This window comes from Corvus moneduloides, chromosome Z (genome assembly GCF_009650955.1).
Source record: "Corvus moneduloides isolate bCorMon1 chromosome Z, bCorMon1.pri, whole genome shotgun sequence".
NCBI lineage: Eukaryota > Metazoa > Chordata > Aves > Passeriformes > Corvidae > Corvus > Corvus moneduloides.
Window position 1 is genome coordinate 37,723,580 of NC_045511.1, and position 21,143 is coordinate 37,744,722.

At 39.9% G+C, this 21,143-nt stretch overlaps 1 protein-coding gene across 5 annotated transcripts in view; it reads left to right on the plus strand.

Moving 5' to 3' along the window:
- The window catches only part of PTCH1 (patched 1), an 80,666-nt gene that overhangs the window by 23,817 nt on the left and 35,706 nt on the right, over positions 1-21,143 (plus strand). For all 5 annotated transcript variants that reach the window (XR_004237408.1, XM_032095664.1, XM_032095662.1 and 2 more), the window contains 7 exons: positions 14,329-14,518; positions 15,826-15,895; positions 16,006-16,097; positions 17,520-17,718; positions 18,369-18,490; positions 19,766-19,913; positions 20,736-20,867. Coding sequence is in view for 4 of the 5 variants with exons in the window: in XM_032095664.1 (XP_031951555.1) it covers positions 14,329-14,518; positions 15,826-15,895; positions 16,006-16,097; positions 17,520-17,718; positions 18,369-18,490; positions 19,766-19,913; positions 20,736-20,867 (953 nt within the window). In the remaining variant the exon portion in view is untranslated. The remainder of the gene's footprint in view (positions 1-14,328; positions 14,519-15,825; positions 15,896-16,005; positions 16,098-17,519; positions 17,719-18,368; positions 18,491-19,765; positions 19,914-20,735; positions 20,868-21,143) is intronic.

The window sequence follows — 21,143 nt, forward strand, 5'->3', positions numbered from 1 at the left end:
TGCATGTAACAGTTCTTGACCACTCAACAAATTTAAAGGCTGCTGCATCTAAGTGAATGTTGCACTTACACATAACTGTTAGGAGGCTCCAAAATATGACAGCTTCCAGATGTATGAACAGACTGATCCCTTTGTTTAGATTATGCACCACAGCTGATGCCTGGATTAATGCTGGCTGGACAAAGCTATGGGAGATTTGTCTGGTTTCCACAATGCCACGTTTATATTTGTTGGATTTTTCCTTCAAAACTGACCTCCCTATGACCTATTGGAGCTGTGTCCACTAGGATGTTGGTTTTAATGTGTCTGCAACTACTTTCCTTTTGGTGTCTCATGGAACATGTTCTCATTTTCCCAATCCTGGACTATTACACACAATGTTTTTAACTTAACTGTGAATTATCTGCTTCAACCTGTAAGCACTCAGGTAAAACCATGTTTGTGAAGTTCTTTGCCGCACAGCTAGTTTGTTTTTTTTTTTTTTTTTTTTTTTGATCAATTAAAACAGCATTTTGGTTATAGATCTTGTGGGGCTGTTACTTGTCAGGTATTTTCTTCTGTATATAGAATAAAGTTCAGTCCTTTGCACAGTGCTTTTTCTGTCTACAGAGGATGGTGTGTATATACCTGGCTGTAGCTGCTCTTTTTCGGAGTTCAGCAGGATCTGAAGTGCAGAATTTTACCAAGAAGTTCATTCTTCTTTGTATATACTGTACAGTTATATGTATTTTCTCAGCCATCCTTATTTATCTTTAGTATTCATCTTATTTGTTTTCAGTATTTCAGCCTTTGGTTCTTTTAATTTCTCTGATCTCTCCTGCCTTGTAGCATGCAGGAAGTCTTGCCCCAGTTATGTTTGTGAGTTACTCTTCCTGGGAAAACCTGAAGAAATCAGTTAAACTTCTTAAGGTCTGCATGACCTTAACAAGACTCTATAACAAGAGGGTAGTCACCTATCAGAGTTCAGAAAAATTAAGATGTACAACTTTCATTAATACTTAGGAAACCATGTAATTTTCTACTGTTGATACTTTGCTGGAGTGGCAGATTGCAAAGACGATGCCTCATGACAGAAAACTCAGTGCTTTAAAGTATGGTATCTATGCTGAGAATGCATGCCATGTTATAATGGCCACTTCATTTCTGTGCCCATGAACTAAAAAGAATGGGAAGATATTTTACTCCAGTTTTGCATAATCTGTGCTATTTTATTATCCATTCAGATTGTGCCAAATATGACTGATGAATACCATATACAATAAATTATGTTCACCCTTGCTGTTAATTGAGTGACTTTTGACTTGGAGTAGTTTTTCATTGTACAATACAGTAGAAATAGACAGAGTGGAATTGAAAGGAGTAACTTCTAATTCAGAACTTAAAATATTTTTCTTGATTCCTTTTTTTACAGTGTAAACTTAGTTTAATATCTGTAAATACAATTTACTTGTTCTTGGTTTTGCTCTGTTATTTTCATTTACTGTCACCTCAGTTACGATAAACATAACTGATTTTGGCAGCAGTAGTTTCATGAGGTAGAAAGTTCTTTATAGAAACTGCTGACCATATACATGTTTTGATGTATGGAGAATTTTAATTTTGGTTTTTAGAATGAATGTCTTGGCTTTGACTTCTGCTTGGTTTTGGGAAACTTAGTTATTTCAGTGCTTGAACAAAATATACAAGAGGTAAGGAAAAGAACAGAACCATAACCTGACTCTTTCTGCAAAGGTGCTGCTTCTTTAGAGAATTCTACTGAACCTAATTCCAGCTTCAAATATACAAGTAATCATTGTGTATTTGACACATCTGTATTTTGCTCATGTGCAAGCATGTGTGCAGTGTTGTACACCTGTATACCTGAAGCTGGAACTCAGTCCTTAAACTGTAATACAGTCTTCTTTTATTAACAGTGAGATAAATTAAAAGAAACAGTCTTCTCTTGTTTACCAGTATGATGCATTTCTGCTTTTCTGTCAGTAATCAAAAGTTAAGTGCAGCAAACTAGAAATGAGTACTGTTGAGTCAAGTTGTATGATTTTTTTCCCCTGTTAAATCATTGCTTAAGGGCTTCTGGCCCCTAGCTCAGGAATCCTGCCCAAAAATGCCAGATGTATTACACAGTCAAGTATTGCAATGTAAATAGTGTTCTGTGCCATGAGAGCAGGGTGGTCCATCTCCTAGTCAAAAAAAAAAAAAAAAAAAGAGGCAGAAAAGGGGAAAATCCACATGCTCTGAAATAAACAGTAGTTGTAGTGTTATTTCTGGTTTTGGCTGCACAACCAGTGTTTTGGAGCTGAAAGAACACAGATAAATTAGTGCTTGGACTGGTAGAGAACTGAAACTGAGATGCTAGAAAGCAAGATGTGTCTTGGCTGAGGGTCTATAGTTTAGTCAAGCAGGCAATGTAATAAGTAAAATATTAAAGTAAAGACTGTTGCTGACAGGCAAAACCTGTTATTTTACCTATTGTGAGCAGCAATCTCTTGCACATGGAAGCAGAGTGGACAAAGGATGGGAAGTTGGGAAGGCACAGACATAGGGATCCTCTTGACCTCATGTTGTGACTGGGTATGTTACTGGACCTTCTGAGCATAAACATTGCTGAGCTGTTCTTGTTTTTAATTAAATCCCTTTGCTGTATATTAACAATAATTTATCTTCCAGTGTGCTTATCTTATTCAGATGCAGTGGATATAGAAGGTTTATTTGCACATTTTTCCATTTTGTGTATGAACATGCCATTTCATAACATTTAAAACTAGTTGAAAGAAGATTCCACAAATTTCACCTGAAAGGAAATTGCCAAGGGTGATGCCATAATCAGATTTACGTTTTGGTTATCTGACAAATCTGTGAACTGCCATAGCTTCCTTGGGTGTGTGCAGAGGAGAAGGGGGTTATAGGAACTTACTTGTATGCGGTAAACTGTATTTAAATAGCTTCAGGAATGTAATCCCAATGCAGATCTTGGTGTAATCTCTTCAGTGTGATACTCAGAAGAAAGATGCACTTTAGGGACTCAATTAAACATCTCCCTTCCTGCTGACACTATGATAGCATTAAAAAATTCCTTATCCATTACGACTTCAATTTTTTTTCTTTCTAAGTTACTTTTTCTGTAATGGTAAAATAAGTACTTAAAGAAGATACTTTATTACACCAATTCTTCAGGTGACTATTTCCTGGGCATTTTTCCTATTTGCCTCTCAACATGGGCCTCATTCTGATTTCATTTACACCAGTCTTCACTGATTTTTCAAAGGGTTCCCATAGTCAGAAGAGAAGAGAAGCCCTTGCCGTTTAGAAGCTGATGCTGTTTAAGCAGTAGATAATAGGAAAATGCAGTATTCTAGTGGAAATTATTAAGATCAAGAAACAAAAACTAAAACATGCTTAGTATGACTTCCAACTGTAAATAAAAGGTAGAAACTTGAGAGACTTAGAGAATTGTGAGCAGGTGTAAATATCTATTAAACTGCTCTTTCTAGAGATTTGGGGAAATAGGATGACCTTTTTCTTCTTTTTTCTCCTTTTTTTTTTTTTTTTTTTTTTTAAATAGGCTACAGTTTCACATGGCTTGCAAAAGAAATCTTTCTCCCTTTTTGTTTCCCACACCAATTGATTTATCATTTTGCTTGCAAGCAGACTTAGAATGTTAGGGCAGGAACACACTCACTTTTTTCTCGTAACTTTTTTGTTGCGGACCGAAACCAGTTGACTTGAATAAATTTTTCTGTGGTCTGAATGAAGCCAGCAACGTGGAAAAATCTTGCCATTCAGAGCCGTCTGAATGTACATTTCAGCCACACAGTAAGCTGTATTGGTAGGCAGTGGAGTGCTAAATACAACCATTTTTCGCAGCAGAGAGTTAGACAGGTGATTAGCATAATTAGCACAGAGTAGGCTATACATATGGTAATGCTAAGTGTGTAAATGCCAGCTGCGGTGTAAAATTTATGTCAGGGGTCGACAGGGCTGTGCGAAAGTATTGTGTTACAGCTGCAGGTCAAAGCCTCCATTGCTCTAGCCCCTTTTCTCTTGTCGGTGAATGCGCTAAACAGAAGAGAAAGAAATATAACAGATAAGGCTTTGATTGAACAGCCTGGTTCTGTGCAAGAGGGACTTCTCTTAAACCCCCTTCCCTCCCCCCCCACCCCCCCCAATTCCCCCAAAACTACACATGAAATACAAAAGTCCCGGTCTTTCATTATAGATTTTATTTTGCATCATGCCAGCTATAAAAATGTTGCAGTCTTTGAGTGATGTCATTACGATGGGATGAGGGGAATCTTGCTGGGGGGAGGTGGGGGAAGTACAAGGTGGGTAATTATGCTTTAAAGAGCAAAAACAAACAAAAAACCCCTTTAATTCACCTTCTCCTTCTTCTCCTTTCTGGAATCCAACCCTTTTTTTTTTTTTTTTTTTTTTTTTAATGTCTCTGTTACTTACTGCGCTTAGGGGGGTAGGAATTAAATAGTCTTGAAGGTGACAGCATTAAATGTAATAAAATCTCAACAGTGCAACAATCTTGGAGCTGCATGGCTGGTTTTAGACTAAGTGCCAGAAGTTCCTCTGTGGTTTTGTGTGTGGGTTGCTACACTTATTCCCCAGGTTCCTCCCACCTCCTAAACCACTAAATTCTTTATAAATTAAAAATGACTAATACGGATTTCTTGTTTTAAAGGAACGCAGCGTTGAAGGGTACACATCTTTTTAAGCATTCGAGGGGGAAATCGGTAAATCTTTTTGTTGCTGTAAACTGTTCATTCATATATTTCACTTGCAATTTCCTCCCTCCTCCCTCCCTTCCCCCCCCCCCCCCCCCCGCTTTTGTATTTTTTTTTGTAGCCGTCTATAAGCAGTGGTGGTGTTGACAGAATATAGTTCACACCACACTGACCTTGTGATGAAACTTCCTCACAGCCGCAGGGGGTCCTTATGAATCGGCCCCTAATCCAGCTAATCCCGCTCGCAACAAAATCATGAAAGTGGCTCCCAGCGAAGTGTGTTTCCCTGCGCAGATGCCGCGGGAAGGAGCGGCGCTGGGAACGCACCAGCGCCTCGGGGCCGGGGGCGGCCTTTGAGCGCGGCCCCCCGGCCGGCAGGGCCGGCTCCTGGCGGGGCTCCGGGTGGGACCCGGCCCAGGACCCCGCCGGGTGGCTCCGCTCCCGGCCCGGGCCTTGGAGCCGCCGCCCGTCCTGAGGGAGCGCGGAGCGCTGCCCTGGGCTCCCGGTAGTAAAAAACCACCAGAGTGGTGGTTTGGGTCAGAGTGGCCCAAAGCAGAAAATGAGAGCCATGCCGAGGGGTGCGCTCGGCGGTTTGTTCGGCTTTTTTTCCCGGCCCTTCCTGCTTCATCGTAAACCTGGCCATATGGTCGCACACTCAGGGTGTCTGATGGGAATCCCTGAGTGCATCCCGCACAAAGCGAGACGAACTCTGTCCTGCTCAGTGTGAATGGCCGGCGAGCGATGAAAAATGGGCTTCCTGACAGATGCAGCACGGCCTCGGGAGCTGGTGGCCAGTAAGAAATATCGAGGTGGGGGAAGCTGTGACAGGCAGCAGGTTCGGTGCTGGGGGGAGCGCTGACCTGACCTGATTGTGTCCAACAGTGAGAGCAGTTCTGCTTCAGTGCAAAGCCATTCAGAAGGAAGCTGCTTAGGCAACAACAGATGGTACAGCAAGCAGCTGGTAGGGAATACTTGAAAGGAACTGTACCCTGTGTCATGACATGTTCATTCCTTTCATTTTTCTGTGTTAGTTTTGCCATCTCCTAAAAGTGCTATTTAGGAAATGGTATCCTCTAAAAGGTTCTGGATGCTGTTTGCATCTGTTTTCTGCTCCTTTGAAAAAAAATGCATTGAAATTTTGTGCTACTCCATGTACAGATGAAATTTGTGCTATCCCAGGAGTACAGATGAAAAGACCTAAAAATGCTGCTTTTAACCGCACAGGAAAACAATTACATATTTGAGGAAAGGGCACTGAGAGGTTAAATGAAAAGTTTGGCCTAGAGGAAAGCTGACTGCTGTGGAACAACACAGCAAATTGTTTGTAACATATTACCCAGCAGAAGCTCTTATTCAACCTAAAGCAACTTAAAGAAATTATATTCAGCTGTTTTGAAATCCTTAGCTTTAGACCTCAAAGCCCCTTACATACCCTTCTCAGCAGAGCTCCTCTAAACTTTGCCACTTTCACGTACTGAGGATTTTTGCCTGTTATGAAATGTGCTTGGCTGTTATCTTAAATTGCTGAAGAATAAAAATTTGGCTTGCTCCTCATGGAGTATAAACTCTTACATGACCATAAACTGTTGGGACAATTGCAATAATCTGTATTAGCTGATGAAGGTAGTTCCCTCTATATCTAGGAAAAAGCAGAGTCTAAGACACGTTTGCTACTATTCCTTTGCTTCTTGAGCCATAAAATTCAGTAGTTGGGCTTCTCCACTGAAAGCTGTGGTTTACCATGTCTTTGGAAGAAAGGATAGTTCGCTCTCCATGCCTATTCATTCCTCAGTTTCTTTGTTGGGATGGTCAACAAGGATGGCCGTTGTGACAGTGCTATTCTATAATGTGGACACCTGCCCAGTAGGAAATGGACTGAGACCACCAACTCATTTCACATAAGTTAGCAAACAGCTGTCAGATGGTAAACAACTTGTGGTCACTATTGTTCCTGGCTGGATTAGAAACGGTGACCCAGAGGTGAACAGCTCATATCCTGTTACCAAGGACATGTGTCACAGCTCAGTAAGCAGCCACTGCATTTCATGTTTAACTGAAAGTTTGAATTGCATGTACCAGTTTTGTACATTATTGTATGTTTCAAAGCTGGTTGCATGTTGGTTTTGCTTTTTATTCTTAAGTTTGTACTGTTTAATTTCTTCTTTTTGGTTTGCTGGTTTTTACCCTGCACTTTTCCACTCTCTCAACCTAGATGGGCACCAAGTAAGAAATCAAAATGTCTCATTTTCTTTAGCAATCTATCTGTTTTACCCAATCAAAAAGTATATTTTTCTGCCTATAGGTAACACAGATGTATACATGTAAAACTAGCTTTTAGCTGATTTTTAGAAAGAAAAGGTTTTAGATCCTAAAATTGCAGGGAGGGTTTCCCACTACAAGCAGTGGCAGCTGTTGTTGGGCTGTCTTCCTGAGTATGCAGACAGCTTTGTGCCCTTGTCACAGCTCTAAACTTTATCATACTGTGACAGAATGAAAAGGCAACTTTGATGTGTGTTTTTATTTTTGGTATTCATAATCATGTCAGTATTAATGAAATTTGTAACAGCAACACTGGAGTCATCCCCAGCAGGTGTGAGGAGTAACTTAACTTGTATCATATGATGACTTGAGAGATAAAAAGCAGCCTTTTGAAGTGCGTTGTTGTTGGGTGGGGGTTTTTTGTTAGCTTTTTTTTTTGTTTGCATTTGTAGGTTTTTATCCTTTTTTTTTATTTGCTTCCCCCCCCCCCCCCCCCCCCCCCTTGTAAGTAAAAATGAAGAACCTGGTGTTATCTTATTATCTTATTCTCAGTGTGACAGAAATGGTTTAGATGGTCATATTGCTTTTACATTTTCCTTCTCATTGGGATGTGAGAAGGGTAAGTGTGGAGTGTCCACCTGTGTGTTGGGGAGGGAGATGGTAGAGTGCAGCCTGTTTTAACCTGGGGAGGCACAACAGTTGCTCCATGTGTGCTATACAGATAAAGAAACATGTATTCAGCAAACGCTATGCAAGAAAACCTAGACAGATATAGTATGCAATTTCTGACTGCCTCTAGTCCAGTGCTGGCACAGATCATGTCTAGTTACATGATTAATATGATTTTTTTTTATTGAGCTGCTGCACAGTCCACTGAATGACCATGAAATCTCTTTAAGATGCTGATTGTTAACCACAGTGTTCTAGCTCCTGTAAGCTCACCATTTCTCGACAGATTTTTTTGGTAGCTCAGTTTCATTCACTTTCTGTGAAGTCTTTATTTTGCATTACCTTTTATAATGTAATCCTGATGGATTTATGAGAGCCAACCTTAGCATCATTAGATACATCAGATGCACGATAGATAATATCTCACAGTCAGTAGTTAATACATTCAGAGAGCAACCATGTAAACCAGTAGCAATTCTGACTCTACAAGCAGAAGGGATTTAAAAAATTTAAAGAAGTGGATGTTCCAACCAGTCCTATTTCTGGTACTGACTAAACTTGGACTTCCAGAAGGTGTTTTGCACTTTCTCACAACAAATGGTTTGCCTGTTGGGCCTAGAGAATGATAGTTCTGAGGAAGGTGCTGTCTTCCCTGCTCTTCTGTCAAGATGCTGACTAAAACTGTCTGTGTGCAGAAAAACAGTACTCTGTTGCTGATAAAGAGCAGCACAGACAAGCTCAAACATCCGAGAGAACATGAAGACAGAACTCCCTAGAGAGCAACAGGAAGTTTTAAATCAAAAGGCCATTATTTTTCTGTGCCCAGTAAGAGGCAGGATAGTCTTTGTATCTGCCATAGAACTTCAGCTCTGTATATCAGTTTCTTTATAGGAGGTTTCAATCCTGTGTAAGTAGTATTTGGCTGCTGTGTTTTTTTTCTTGTGAGGTCTTTGTTCCTTTATCAGTAAAAATGGAAATTGTCACTGGTGCCATTAGGTACTGCTTTCTGCTCTGTGGCAGGTGTGAATGCTTGTGATCCTGGTTAAGTTAGGGTGGGGAGGCGGAACTGTGTCTTGCTGGCTTATCTGTGTACCATTGTGATGGACTGAAACTAGCTTCATTGCTTAGTGTTTGAGTAACACAGCACAAAAAGAGACTCCATGAGTAAGTAGACTAGAAGAAAGCCCATAAGAGTAGTCAAAGTTGAGGGAGATGGGCTGTGCAGGGTGTCAGGGAAAGAGGTATGAAGTCCCTTTCTGGTTCCCATCATGGCAGAGAGAGGGTGCTGAAGAATGAGAAGGCAGGGTGGAGGGGTGATGTCTCTTCTGCTTGTAAGTCTGGCGTCTTTCTCTCTACCTTGCTGCTTTTTGGGTTGGTTGGTGAAGGCTCAGTCCCAGGTGAACATGTTCAGATATTGTTCTCAGTCTTCGTATATGGTCACTGAGTCATAAGGGCTTTTTATCTCCTATACCTCCTGTTGCAGTGATAACAGGTATTGCAAATTGCAGAGATTCCCTGCTTTGGCTATTGCTCAGGCTATAAAGTAAGCTCTGTAAGGGGTACTTACCCATACACCTGATTCATAAAAAAGGCTGCATCTTCTGAAGAGATAAAATAAAAACACTGATTGTGTGAGATATCCATGACTATTAGAGGTATGATTCTGTTGCTTTGAGCTGTCACTGCCAAAAGGTTGGGCTGGATTGCTCTAGTACTACACATTTACAGTCCTGGAAAATAGTTAAAAGGTGGTGTTTCTCAAACAAAGCAGAGGTATATCTGCCCTCAGGTGCTCAAATGGAAGCACCTTAAGGTCCATAGTCTTCAGAAGGGAGGTTCTCCAGAAAATTTTGTGCTGTTCATGAACCTAAACTTTGTCCCAAAAGAACTTAGGCTCCAAAACCTGTAGGTATTTGTGGAAAACTTGGCTTTGGTTTTTCAGTCTGTCCTCCACATTTCTAGGCAAACATTTTTATCCCAAATGTTTGTCCCCCAGGAATGTTCTTTTTTAGAGAGAGCTTGCTGTCTACTAAGCTACTGGTTGCGTGGTTGTGCACAAGGTAACTACTGAATGGTTAATAGAGGTAGTGTTCATGTCCAAGAAAAATAAAGAAACCTCAGGCTGTGTGATGCAATTCCAGTAACCTGAAATGAAACATTGTAAGAAACTCTGAAAAATAAGTATTCCATGCCTTTAGAGCCACCAGACAGTAAATTAATAAGCAGTGACTTCTGACTGTCAGTTATGGTGTGATTTAGCATTGATCTCTAAGTGTGACAGAGGTCAAATTTACTCCTCAGACTACTTAGGTGTGAAAGGGACTGCAGTGGTAGATTCCAGACTTCTTTGTAAACATGTTAATGTAATGCCATGTAAATTTTGAATTTGGTTGTGAGAAAGGTGTAGGTAAGACTGACATTCTCAGTGGAAATGAGCACATGAGCTGAATGACAGAGGAACTTCAAAATGGATACTAAGTATCCATAAGGAAATGCATCAAAAACTGTGCCAATGAAAACAAGCACACTTTCATTCTTATGTCATTGAAAGGTGCGTCAGTGTTATGCAGCAGTGTTAGTGCCAATGTACACTAGAGACAAGCAGTTTTGGTTTTCTGAGTGCTTCTCTCGTAAGGTGTACTGAAGCATTTTAATGTGTGATGACTGAAACACTAGGACTGTGGCCCCGGTGCTGGGCAATGGGATCTAGAGCCTTTCTAGATCCATAGGTCATGGATTCAGGTCTGCCTCAAGTTAAGGATGAGTAAAACTTTTTACCACTTGACAGCTGTTCATTGCTCTTGAGGCAGGGAGACACTGGTCCTTACGTGGTTCTGAGCAACCCAACATCCACAATGGCAATTACTGCTGTCTTTAGGCTCTTGAGAAGGGCAAAGAACTCCCTTGACCAGCTTATGTTCCAGTTGGTGGGTGGGGAGGCTCAGGAGGAGCAGCAGGATGTTTCATGGTATGAGATGCTGACTTGCTCAAGGCAGATCTATGGTGTTCTGGTGAAGAGCTAAGAGGGAAGCCTGTGGATATCAGAGAGGGTGGGGAGGAGGAAGACACTTTTCTCTTCTCTGGAAAAAGCAGCTTTTTAACAATAACTGACACTCAGCAATAAGAGATGTTGTCAGTTACAGTGTTCCATGTTAAACAATGGCCTTCAAACACATCCTTGAGAATTAGAAACTGGTACATTGAATGCGGAATAATGCCAGGACACTGGTGTTACTGCTTTGCTGGGACGTTTTTTTTCCTTTAAAAGAAAAAAGTAGCAAATCATACAGATTGTATGGTATCTCATTTTTAGTAGGCAGACACCCATGGCACTGCTGGAAGAGTAGTGTACAAGCCATGAAACGCTGCATTGACCTGTTACTTAAACAATCTTTGGATTATGGGAATTTTTGCCACTAGCTCAGCTATCTAGGTACTTAGTCATAAGGAATCGTAATAAAGGCCTAGAATGCCATCAAGTGGCTTTTGCTGTGTCAAAAAAGGAGAGTGATATGCGGATTTTTTCATCAGAATATTAAACTAAAATGGCTCTCTTTGTCTTTGATACGAAATAGAATTGGAAGTATATTTCTGTTAGTAGCATTTTGAGTGTAAAATATTGTCACCATGCAGAAGAAAACAGAGTCCATAAAGGAAAACCACAAAACACCAGCACTTTGTTCATTGATATTTTCCATTACATCACTTGTCCTATGGTGTGGAAATACTATTATGACTATAATGCTTTTTTTTTCCTTACGAGTGTAAGGAATGAGTTTCTGCAGAGTGTGTGAGTCTTGCAAGTATTACACATATATCCAGCACAATGAGGCCAGAGGCTTCAGGTACATTTCTGTGACACTTTTAGTGGTTTCTCTCTTAGGTTTTTGCACCACTTGGGGATAATCTGGGAAAAAAAATAAAGCAACAAGAGGTTTGATTTTAAAATAACGCACACGTTCAGCTAATTGTACTGATTGTGTAGATTTAAGATATGTGAGTATGGCAGCCTCCAGTGATCTTTGCAAACTTTTAATTGAAATGAATTGAAGAATAACAGGTAAAAACTTCCCTTTCATTGGTTTTTTCCTTCCCTTTTACTCTCTTTTACTTCTGATATGTTGAAAGGCCACTGATGTTTCCACTTGCTTCTGGTCTGTCCATATGTTTTAACATAATCTGGCTTTGCAGAGGAAACTTCTGTCAATGTATGTTTATGAATTTTTTGTACCTGACTGCTATGTTGTATAAAATATTTTCAATATTTGGAGTTACTTTTACTATGTTTGGCTGAAGAAATGTAGATAACAAACCCATCAAAGGAATAGTTAAATGGTGTAATGCGTTAAGAAGAATGTGAAGCAGATCTGCTGCTGGCTTCTGGAATCTGTGCCCAGCTTCTTGGGTGGTTTTGCTATTCCTGGTTGAAATGTTAGAAAGGGGAAAAAACAGCTTCTTTTCTGGTGACTGACTTGTGTGATGCAATTTTGATTAGCTAGATCTGCCTTGTTCAGTGAAGTTAATGTGGTTTGACGGGACCTTGATTACGAAGCAATCATCTCTGTTGATAGTAAACAGTTAGTCACTTTCAGCAGAGATGGGAATGATGCCCTTTGTCTTGTTTGAAGTATGATTTGTTGGTTCAAGTTCTGGTTAAATTCAAAAGGACAGTGTGGGTGGAATGGGAGAGAATATAGTACTAGGAGCAGAAGTTTATGGCAGACTCCACAGTCCTCATAGCATTGGGTCTTTATTGTCTTGACTGGCACTGAGACACTAAAGAGGGAGAGGGTCATTTTGTCTTTGAAGCACTTGCAGTGTAAAGGGTTATGAAAGAAAGGTCTGGTTACAAGACATACAATTTAAGATAACTCTGCTCCCTTACTTCCCATATTCCTTTAAGATGAAGGAAAATTCAAATATCAAGGACTACTGGTTTGTGGACTACTGTGGAAAGACAGCAGTGAGCATAAACATGGGGCTGATGAATGAAAGTATTTTTTAGAGTTTAAATCTTGATAAGAATTAACAATAGTTTTTTGTTACCATGCAAATGCAGTCTCAATGATAGTATGTCCTGTCCTGTCACTGTAGTAAGAGTGATGTTAAAACATTCTAAAGGGACTCTAGGTAAAGGGGTTGTGTTTGATTTCTTTTTGTTTTGTTTTGCTTACTGTGTGCTGGTCTCTGCTCCATGGTATAAAGGAGATAATCCCACATGTGACAGGCTGAAAAAATTTGAGTGTGTTGCGGAAACACTTATTTCTTCAAAGAATTCTTGAACAAGAAATTAAGCAATGCTTCACGCCAGAATGTCTGTATGGTTTAATTGTTGAGGGTCTCATTCTGACAGCTTTATGCATGTAGGGGCCCAGCTTCTTGCCTGGTGGTCGTTTTAGCCCCAGGGGTGTTACGGGTGGGTTGAGGACCCAAGTGATTGAAAAAGTATGTCCCTGTTCGGGCTTGGGAATCTCATCTCCCACTCTGCCAACTGGTTACAGATCAGTCTTCTGTTTTATGGTCTAGGAAGAAATCAGTATATATGCTTAATTTCTGCTCACACTGTTGCAGAACTAAACTTTGGCAGTAATTCAGATCACCAGTGTCAAGCTTACTGGGACTGAGAAAAATGTAACAAATTAGACCAGATCTGTAGCTTGGACCTACATTTCTTGTCCTCCTCATCTGGATGTGGTCTTGATTCAGCTAACAGGCTGAATTAATTGACATTGCCTCCCACATGCTTTGGCTAGAGACACTACAGGGGAGGTTACATGAAGTATATGAACTCTAGCTGACTGGGGTTTTTGTAGAAAGGAAGACAGTGTTCTATTCTTATGCAATGTTTTCTGGCACGGCAAATTGTGTATGGCTCCCTCTACAGCCTGTCGACTCAGCAGTCTACCTCTGCCTCTTTTCTTTTTTTTCTTATTTTTTTTTCCCCACCATGTTTTAATATGGAGCGCACTGTTCAGCTCATGTGGGTTTAGAAACAGATGTTGTACATGAACAGTCTCCTGCATCACAGCGTGTTCAGCCAGGTACTGGGCCATTGGGGTAAATAAGCTGTAGACTGACCTTTCTGCTAAACTCAAACTGCATCTCCTTATATGAAATTGGCATTTTTTTCTTTTTTTTATTTAAGGCTGAAAGAAATACTTCTGCTCACTTACTCTTTCCCTCTTCCCCCCCCTTTTTTTTTTAACCAAAGAGAAACATTTGCCTTCTATCTTTGCCAAATTATTTAGTAGAAGAGTGTAAATTAAAGCCATTTATCTTGAAATGTGCTTTTGAAGCGGACTGTTTATACAAGTGTAAGAAATTGTAACACAGTGTTTCTTCTGGTCTGCCAGGTAAAGGTTTTCCTTTTTTCTTCCTCTTTTTTAATTTTTACACATGGGATATTGGTTATAATGTAGAAAAAACAGAGGCTCTGGTTTATGCATCAATATTTCAGTACAGTAGCAGTAAAGGTATTGTTATGCGGAATGTGGGGGGTTTTTTCAGAGATACTAAAAGCTATTCCTAGTTTTAGAGTTACACTGTGATCAGTTTGAGAAAGAATAGGCCCCGCACATAGTCAGGGTATTTTGACTGAAGAGTGCTCAGCAAGGGAATGCAGAATAAGCAGGTACTGGCTAATACAAAGTGCTTAATATTTATCCATCAGTTGGTGGACGAGTGAGTCGGGAGTTAAATTACACACGGCAGAAGATTGGAGAAGAGGCCATGTTCAACCCCCAGCTCATGATCCAGACTCCACAGGAAGATGGTGCTAATGTACTAACAACAGAAGCACTCCGACAGCACCTTGACTCTGCGCTTCAGGCCAGCAGAGTACATGTCTATATGTACAACAGGTGAGGGGAAAATCAAAAGTTTTCTTGATCATCTGTAGCAACTGAAAAAGGGACACATGCTTTCCTCAGTGTGTTTTTAAATGGCTAGCACTTCTGAGCCTTTCCCATAGGGTTGTGTTTTGATTTGAGTGTCACTGGTTTCTGATAGCTTGACATTGTGGCATGATAGCAGCAATAAGTTGGCATTGAACAAGTACGATGGGGTAAATGGTGTTGGAAGAGATTCTGAGAGTACACATGTGAGCCGTGCTACAGCAGGCAGCATTTCTTTTGATGCACGCTGTAGCACGGAGGAAAGGAATGATGTCTGTGATCTTAAACCAAGAACCTTATGGATGGGATTCCTAACATTGAACATCCTTCCATATTAGAGTTGAATTCACTTGCTAATATCATAATGAGGTACATAATGACTGTGAATAGTGGCACAGGTTAGTGTTCTTCCAATAGTTTGGATATAAAGGGAAATGCGGATATGTTGGAAATGTCAGCAGGTGGAATAAGAGCTGCTTAGTAACATAGATAGCAGAGCATGCCTTAAAGATGAACATTGAAAGTTGGGAGTTGTGTGTTGCCCAACAAAGAAATAATAATGGTGCACCTTAGGAAGGTACCAGCACGGGGCTAGGATGCCTCCCTGAAAAATGGTTCTTTCAGGGTTACTACTTACACAGTGATGTGCCTAGGAGTCCTGCCTGTGAGGCACAAAGCTCCCTGTCTTTCAGCAGATCTCAGCGCACCCAGCTGGTTCCTCCATGAGCTAATGCTAAGGCTCCAATTATCTTTTACGCACCTCCTGCCCTGTCTAAGTCCTCAGAAGCCATGGTAGTGGAAGTTGTAATATAGCTGAAGTAGGAAGGCAGAAATCTTAATGGTTTATTTTCTTCTGCATGTCTTGGTCAGCTGCGTATATTTGAGTCCTCTGAGCTGGAGGTGCCTTTTCTCTTACTTGTGTCACTGAGTGATATCTTCAGTCACAAGCAGTCTCACGTATTTCTGATGTATTTCAGAAATATTTCAGATGTATTTCTGTCCCATTAACATGTGTTGACTAGGCTGTACGTTCAAAAGCACCTCCCTTATTTTGGATGAGTTTTACAGAGATTATGAAAACAACTGAAACGAAGGTCTACTTTGTAATGACAAAAAGAAAGGCGAGGTCTTGTATATCTATTTTTTAATAACATTTGCCTTAATTAATTTGCTGCTTGAGGCCAGTATGGGTATATGAATGTCTGTTACGTTTTCAAAATAACTTCTCAGTAATTGTGGAAGAAGAAAATATTTGTCCTTCATGTTTCTTACAGACAGTGGAAATTGGAACATTTATGTTACAAATCAGGAGAACTCATCACAGAAGCAGGTTACATGGACCAGGTATGTGTAGCAGGCATTTAATTACAAGGTTTGTGTATTTTCATGATTCAGCTTGTGCTACTTTGATTATATTCTAGTGACTGTGTTTTTCTTCTTTCTGATTTTGACAGATCATAGAATATCTTTATCCTTGCTTAATTATCACTCCTTTGGACTGCTTCTGGGAGGGAGCAAAGCTACAGTCAGGAACTGCCTATCTATTGTAAGGAATTTTTTTATACCTTTCTGGTCTGACTCTTTTTAATTGTATAACTGTGTACAACTTTTCAGTTGCATTTCCATTGTTTATTCAGATTCTAATCTAACAGAAAAAATAAAATGTAAAGAGTAGTGTCTCTACATAAAAAATACGCATGGATTTTTTTGTTTTTTGTTTAACAAAAAGTTTAAGTGTTTCTATGAGATTATTTGTAAACCTCAATTTAAGTCCTCTGTTATTTTTCCTGTGCTGCTACCATGCAAATTAAAATGTAAATTCTGAATTGAAGTTTTAAGAATTTTATGCTTTGCTTTTCTTTTCCCAGAACAAACTTGCTTATGGTGGATTTTTTTCCCCCATAAAATACAAAAACACTGATTGGCTGGGAATTTTAGACATAAGAAAATGTCTTGGGTTAATTCCCAAGTCTTCCTGAGGAATAAAGAACAAATCCTTTGCTTCAGAGATCATTAAAGAAACCATATAGTATCTTTTATGGGTGGTTTCTCACAGTTTACAAGTGTGATATTAGATGCCCTGAATTCTTTAAAGAGTTAATTGTTAATCCGTGCAGGCATTTTCTGTTAATTATGCAAGAGTTAGCATTTGAGTTATTGTTTCTGTCCTGGTTTGCATGTCTCTGCAAAAGCAATTTGCAATGGCCATCTCCTAACCTTTAGTGTACAGTTTTAGATGGGGAAATAAGGGGGTTTGTGTTTTCTGGTTGGGAGATTCGGAATAATGACTTAAGCCTGGTTAAGCAGATACAGTGTGGTTTGAACCACAGAATAAGGCAGTCAAAAGCCTTTCTAGTCTGTCAACATCACAAATTCAGAAGTGGGGGGTGGGAGATGTGACAGTGATAGTGGTGACAGCCATGGTAGCAGGAAAGCTTGATGGTTGATAGTCAAGCTGCCGGGCCATTTGAAGGAGCACAGTATTGTTACAGATAAACAAAGATCAGTTATATTGATTGATTACATTTGCAAGATGATTATTAGACTAGCAAGAAGTAATCTGATACTATGAGAAAGGCTTTCTTTCCTCAGCCCCCTCTATTCTTTCCCTCTCCCCTCCCCCCTAATTCTTTGAAGCAGCAGTTGACTGCTTTTTTGTTATTTAGGTTCTTGACAATTTGTTTTGCTTTGTTTGTAAGTGAAGGTATTTTAAACCGGTTTTATAAGATAACTTTGTAAGAACCAAGTATTTTTGTTAAAGTTACAACTGGGCTGCAGGAAAAGTACATCAACAAATCTAATTAAAACATGCCTTACATTTTATGAAACAGCCTTACCAGAAAAGGTTTTAATTTGTAGCAGAAAATAACTCAGTTATTTGTTCAAATATGAATTCTAAAGTATGTTTATTTCAGACCTTCTTTTGTCTTTTTTTCTATGTGTCTTTTTCTCCTGGTTGCTCTTTCAGAGGGAAGCCTCCTTTGCAGTGGATCAACTTTGACCCTTTAGAATTCTTGGAAGAGTTAAAGAAAATAAACTACCAAGTGGAGAGCTGGGAAGAAATGCTGAATAAAGCAGAGGTTGGTCATGGTTATATGGATCGACCCTGCCTGAATCCTGCTGATCCCGATTGCCCAATCACAGCTCCCAATAAAAATTCCACCAAAGTAAGTTTGCTTGTCGTTGTGCATGTCTTTTCAAGGGAGACTGGGGGGTGGGGAAGGGTGGGGGGGAAGGTCAAACAGAATAGAAGAAAGTACCATTTTCTTCCAAGTGGTACATAGTTTGTATTCTTGCATGATATAATTTTTCTGGTCCTGTTACCTGCTTTTAGCTCACGGTCATACATTTTGCCTCCTTGTGTGATGCAATGCTTAATGCTGTGCATTTAGAATGAAAGTACAGTTCTCAGCTATGCTGTGGCTGTGGCACTGCAGTGATGTGGCGTTTCAGTGAACCAGCGCCTCAGACAGACAATAGCCGCTGCTGGAACACAGCTGCTGCTGCCCACCCGTACCACGCTGCAAAGCCTTGCCTCAAGTAGCACCAGTTTTGTTGATTTTTGTGATGACTTCGAAGTCATGTGCCTTGAATTTATATATCCCTTTATCAGTCACATTAGACTTTGGAGAAATGCCATCTGGTCAACAAGCATCTGGGTGATTTCTTCAACTTGATTTGTTGAATGCATTTCTTCTAGTAGACTACCCAGATGATCTTTAACATCCATGATTCTAGGTCACTGGGTGCTGAATTAAGGTATGAGTTTGTCTGAAGTTATGAAACCTATTAATTGCTTCTTTATAACTTTTTCTAGCCTCTTGATGTAGCCCTTGTTTTGAGTGGTGGATGCTATGGACTATCAAGAAAATACATGCATTGGCAGGAGGAGCTGATTATAGGTGGTACAGTCAAGAACAGTTCTGGTAAACTTGTCAGGTAAAAAAATATTTAAAGAAAATGTCTGTTTTAATTTCTTAAGAGTTCATTTTTTGGAGCGCAGTCGGTGGATGATGCAAAATCTATTGCCCTTCTTCATGTGTATTATAAATTTTACTTTAGGGTGACGTCTTAGGAGAGCAGAATTTAAAAGAATGCTTAGGCAGTTGTTTAAACTTACCATGGTGTCATTGTTTCCTGCTTCTCACCTCAGAATGATAGTGTATGTTGCTCAGAAAGAAAGCTTCTTACTGGCAGCTTTGCTGTTTAGAATGTATGTATAAAGCACTGAACAGTGTGTAAAGCACTGAACACCTTTGAGCGTATTTTGCAATATGATCAAAGGAAAAAGGAAAAAAAAATAATGTGAGTAATGTGCTCACTCATTTGACTTCTCTCAGAATTCCAAAATATCCACTGAATGTTTTGTTCAGGGTCAATACAGAAAATAGTCTATTTTTATGTCCCTGTATTGTTAATACAGCTTTGAGTGGTAAAACAAACCCCTTTGTTTTAGACTTCCGAATGAAGACATGGAACATTGGACTTTAGTGGGGGAAAAAACTGTGTAATTTAACTCTTCTGAAAAATGCAGGCCAAACTAAACAAAATGAAGCATAATTTTTCCAGGGAACTTTTAAACTTTTTAGCATTCACACAATACATTGATAGGTCTTTCAAGAGACAGACAAATAAGGCACTTCTAGTGAAAAATAAAATGGTTCCTCCTGGTTAATAAGAACTTCTGAAGTTGTTGGATGCAGTTGCATACTGTGCAAATTCAGGATGGATTCCCCTTGTGTACTCCACACAACTTATGAGGCATGAGGAGCTTAACTACCACTTCTCTCCAAGGGATGAAAAAGACCAAGGTCTTCAAATGACGTTTTGCCAACAACATTTACAAGACCTTGTAGGAATAACTGTTCCTGTGGCATTCTCGTGGCAAGCTGTCTTATCAAGCATGATCTTTATAACAGATTTGTAGGGTTATATTCTTTTCTCCTGAAACTGATCCTCCCAAAAATAATGTCAAAACTCTTATTAACTTCAGTGAAACCAGGTTTAGCCTCAGTACTTGCATGGAGCAGTACAGCTGCACCAGATACACAGTAGAATAATTATACTCTGTTCAATTTTAATACAAGCATGTGCCCTATAAAATCAAGAACTCAAGCAAGCTCCTGTTAGAATTGCGTTTGGGACTTCATGCCATGAAAATATTTTCCTGAAAATGCTCAGTTTATGCCTCTTTCTCCTCTCTCTATGTCACAGTGCCCAGGCTTTGCAAACCATGTTTCAGTTAATGACCCCTAAGCAAATGTATGAGCATTTCAAGGGGTATGAATACGTTTCGCATATCAACTGGAATGAAGACAAGGCAGCAGCAATTCTGGAAGCCTGGCAGAGGATGTATGTTGAGGTAAAATTGAAAATAACTTAGATACTATACTACAAAGTCCTACTAAGATCCACTGCCTTCTGTCACAGTTCTTTACAGTATTTCTTTTAAGAAAGATGCTTAAACCAGAATGGAGTCATTGCCTCCCCGTTCTTAAGGGTTCTTTTGGGGATTTGTTGGTTGGGTATTTTTTCCAGTAAGAAGCTGCTTGGTTATTCCCATATGAGAAGCCATGAAGGTTTTAGTTTTTGCTGTCTGGGACAATTTTGCTTTGTTGGGGCTGAGAAGAAACCAAAGGGCTAACTGGAATTTAAAAGCTTTTGGTTGGTGTGGTTATTGTAGAGATGTCTGGAAAACATTAGCCAGTCATGGGTTGCTCTCTCAGCGGCAGCCCAGGTTGGGAGGCTGTGCGACAATGTCTGGCCTCTGTGTCCCAAACCTTGACCTCCACTGTGCTGTTTCTGACCTCTGCAAATGGCCAGGCAGGGAGGGGCAAAGAGATGGCTGGCCTGAGGTTAAATGCAACACTGGTACTGCATCGTGGAGTTACAGGAAGGGATTCAAGTTAAATGTTTGTAATGAGCTGGGCATGCAGTAGGCTTTCCCCAAGGGTGCAAATTCTGTCTCATAATCAGCAGCTTGCCAGAAAAAAATGGCGAAACACACTTTTGTAGCATCAGTGTAATGTCTGTCTAGAGCATGAGCTTTAGCAGGAACATTGAGGCAAAAAGAGTTGATTTCAGAGGTGTGCTGTAGTAGATGGTAATGACTTCTTTTGAATAAATGACTAAAATAAAAGAAAAAATTCTTTATTCACACAAAGTTTCATTTTTGTTTTCATAGGTTGTTCATCAAAGTGTTGCACAAAACTCTACTCAGAAGGTGCTCTCCTTTACTACGACCACCCTGGATGACATTTTGAAGTCATTTTCTGACGTCAGTGCTATCAGAGTAGCTAGTGGCTACTTACTAATGGTAATAAAATAAATCTATTTACTCTTCTTTGGTAGTGGAGCAAGACTTAAAAATCTGCTTTACTGTTACCAGTTAGTAGTCCAGAATATTTTACAAATATTTAAAATAAAAACTACAGTTTGTAAACTTCACCTCAGGCTTCTCACCTGTTCTACTTTGTAACCTTTGTGACATGCCTATTCTGATTAAAAACTGTGTGAGGATCTGTAGGTTGGGTGGGGAGAGACAGCTATTAGAGAAGGATCCATTCTAATATTTTGGGTTTTTTCCCCCAAA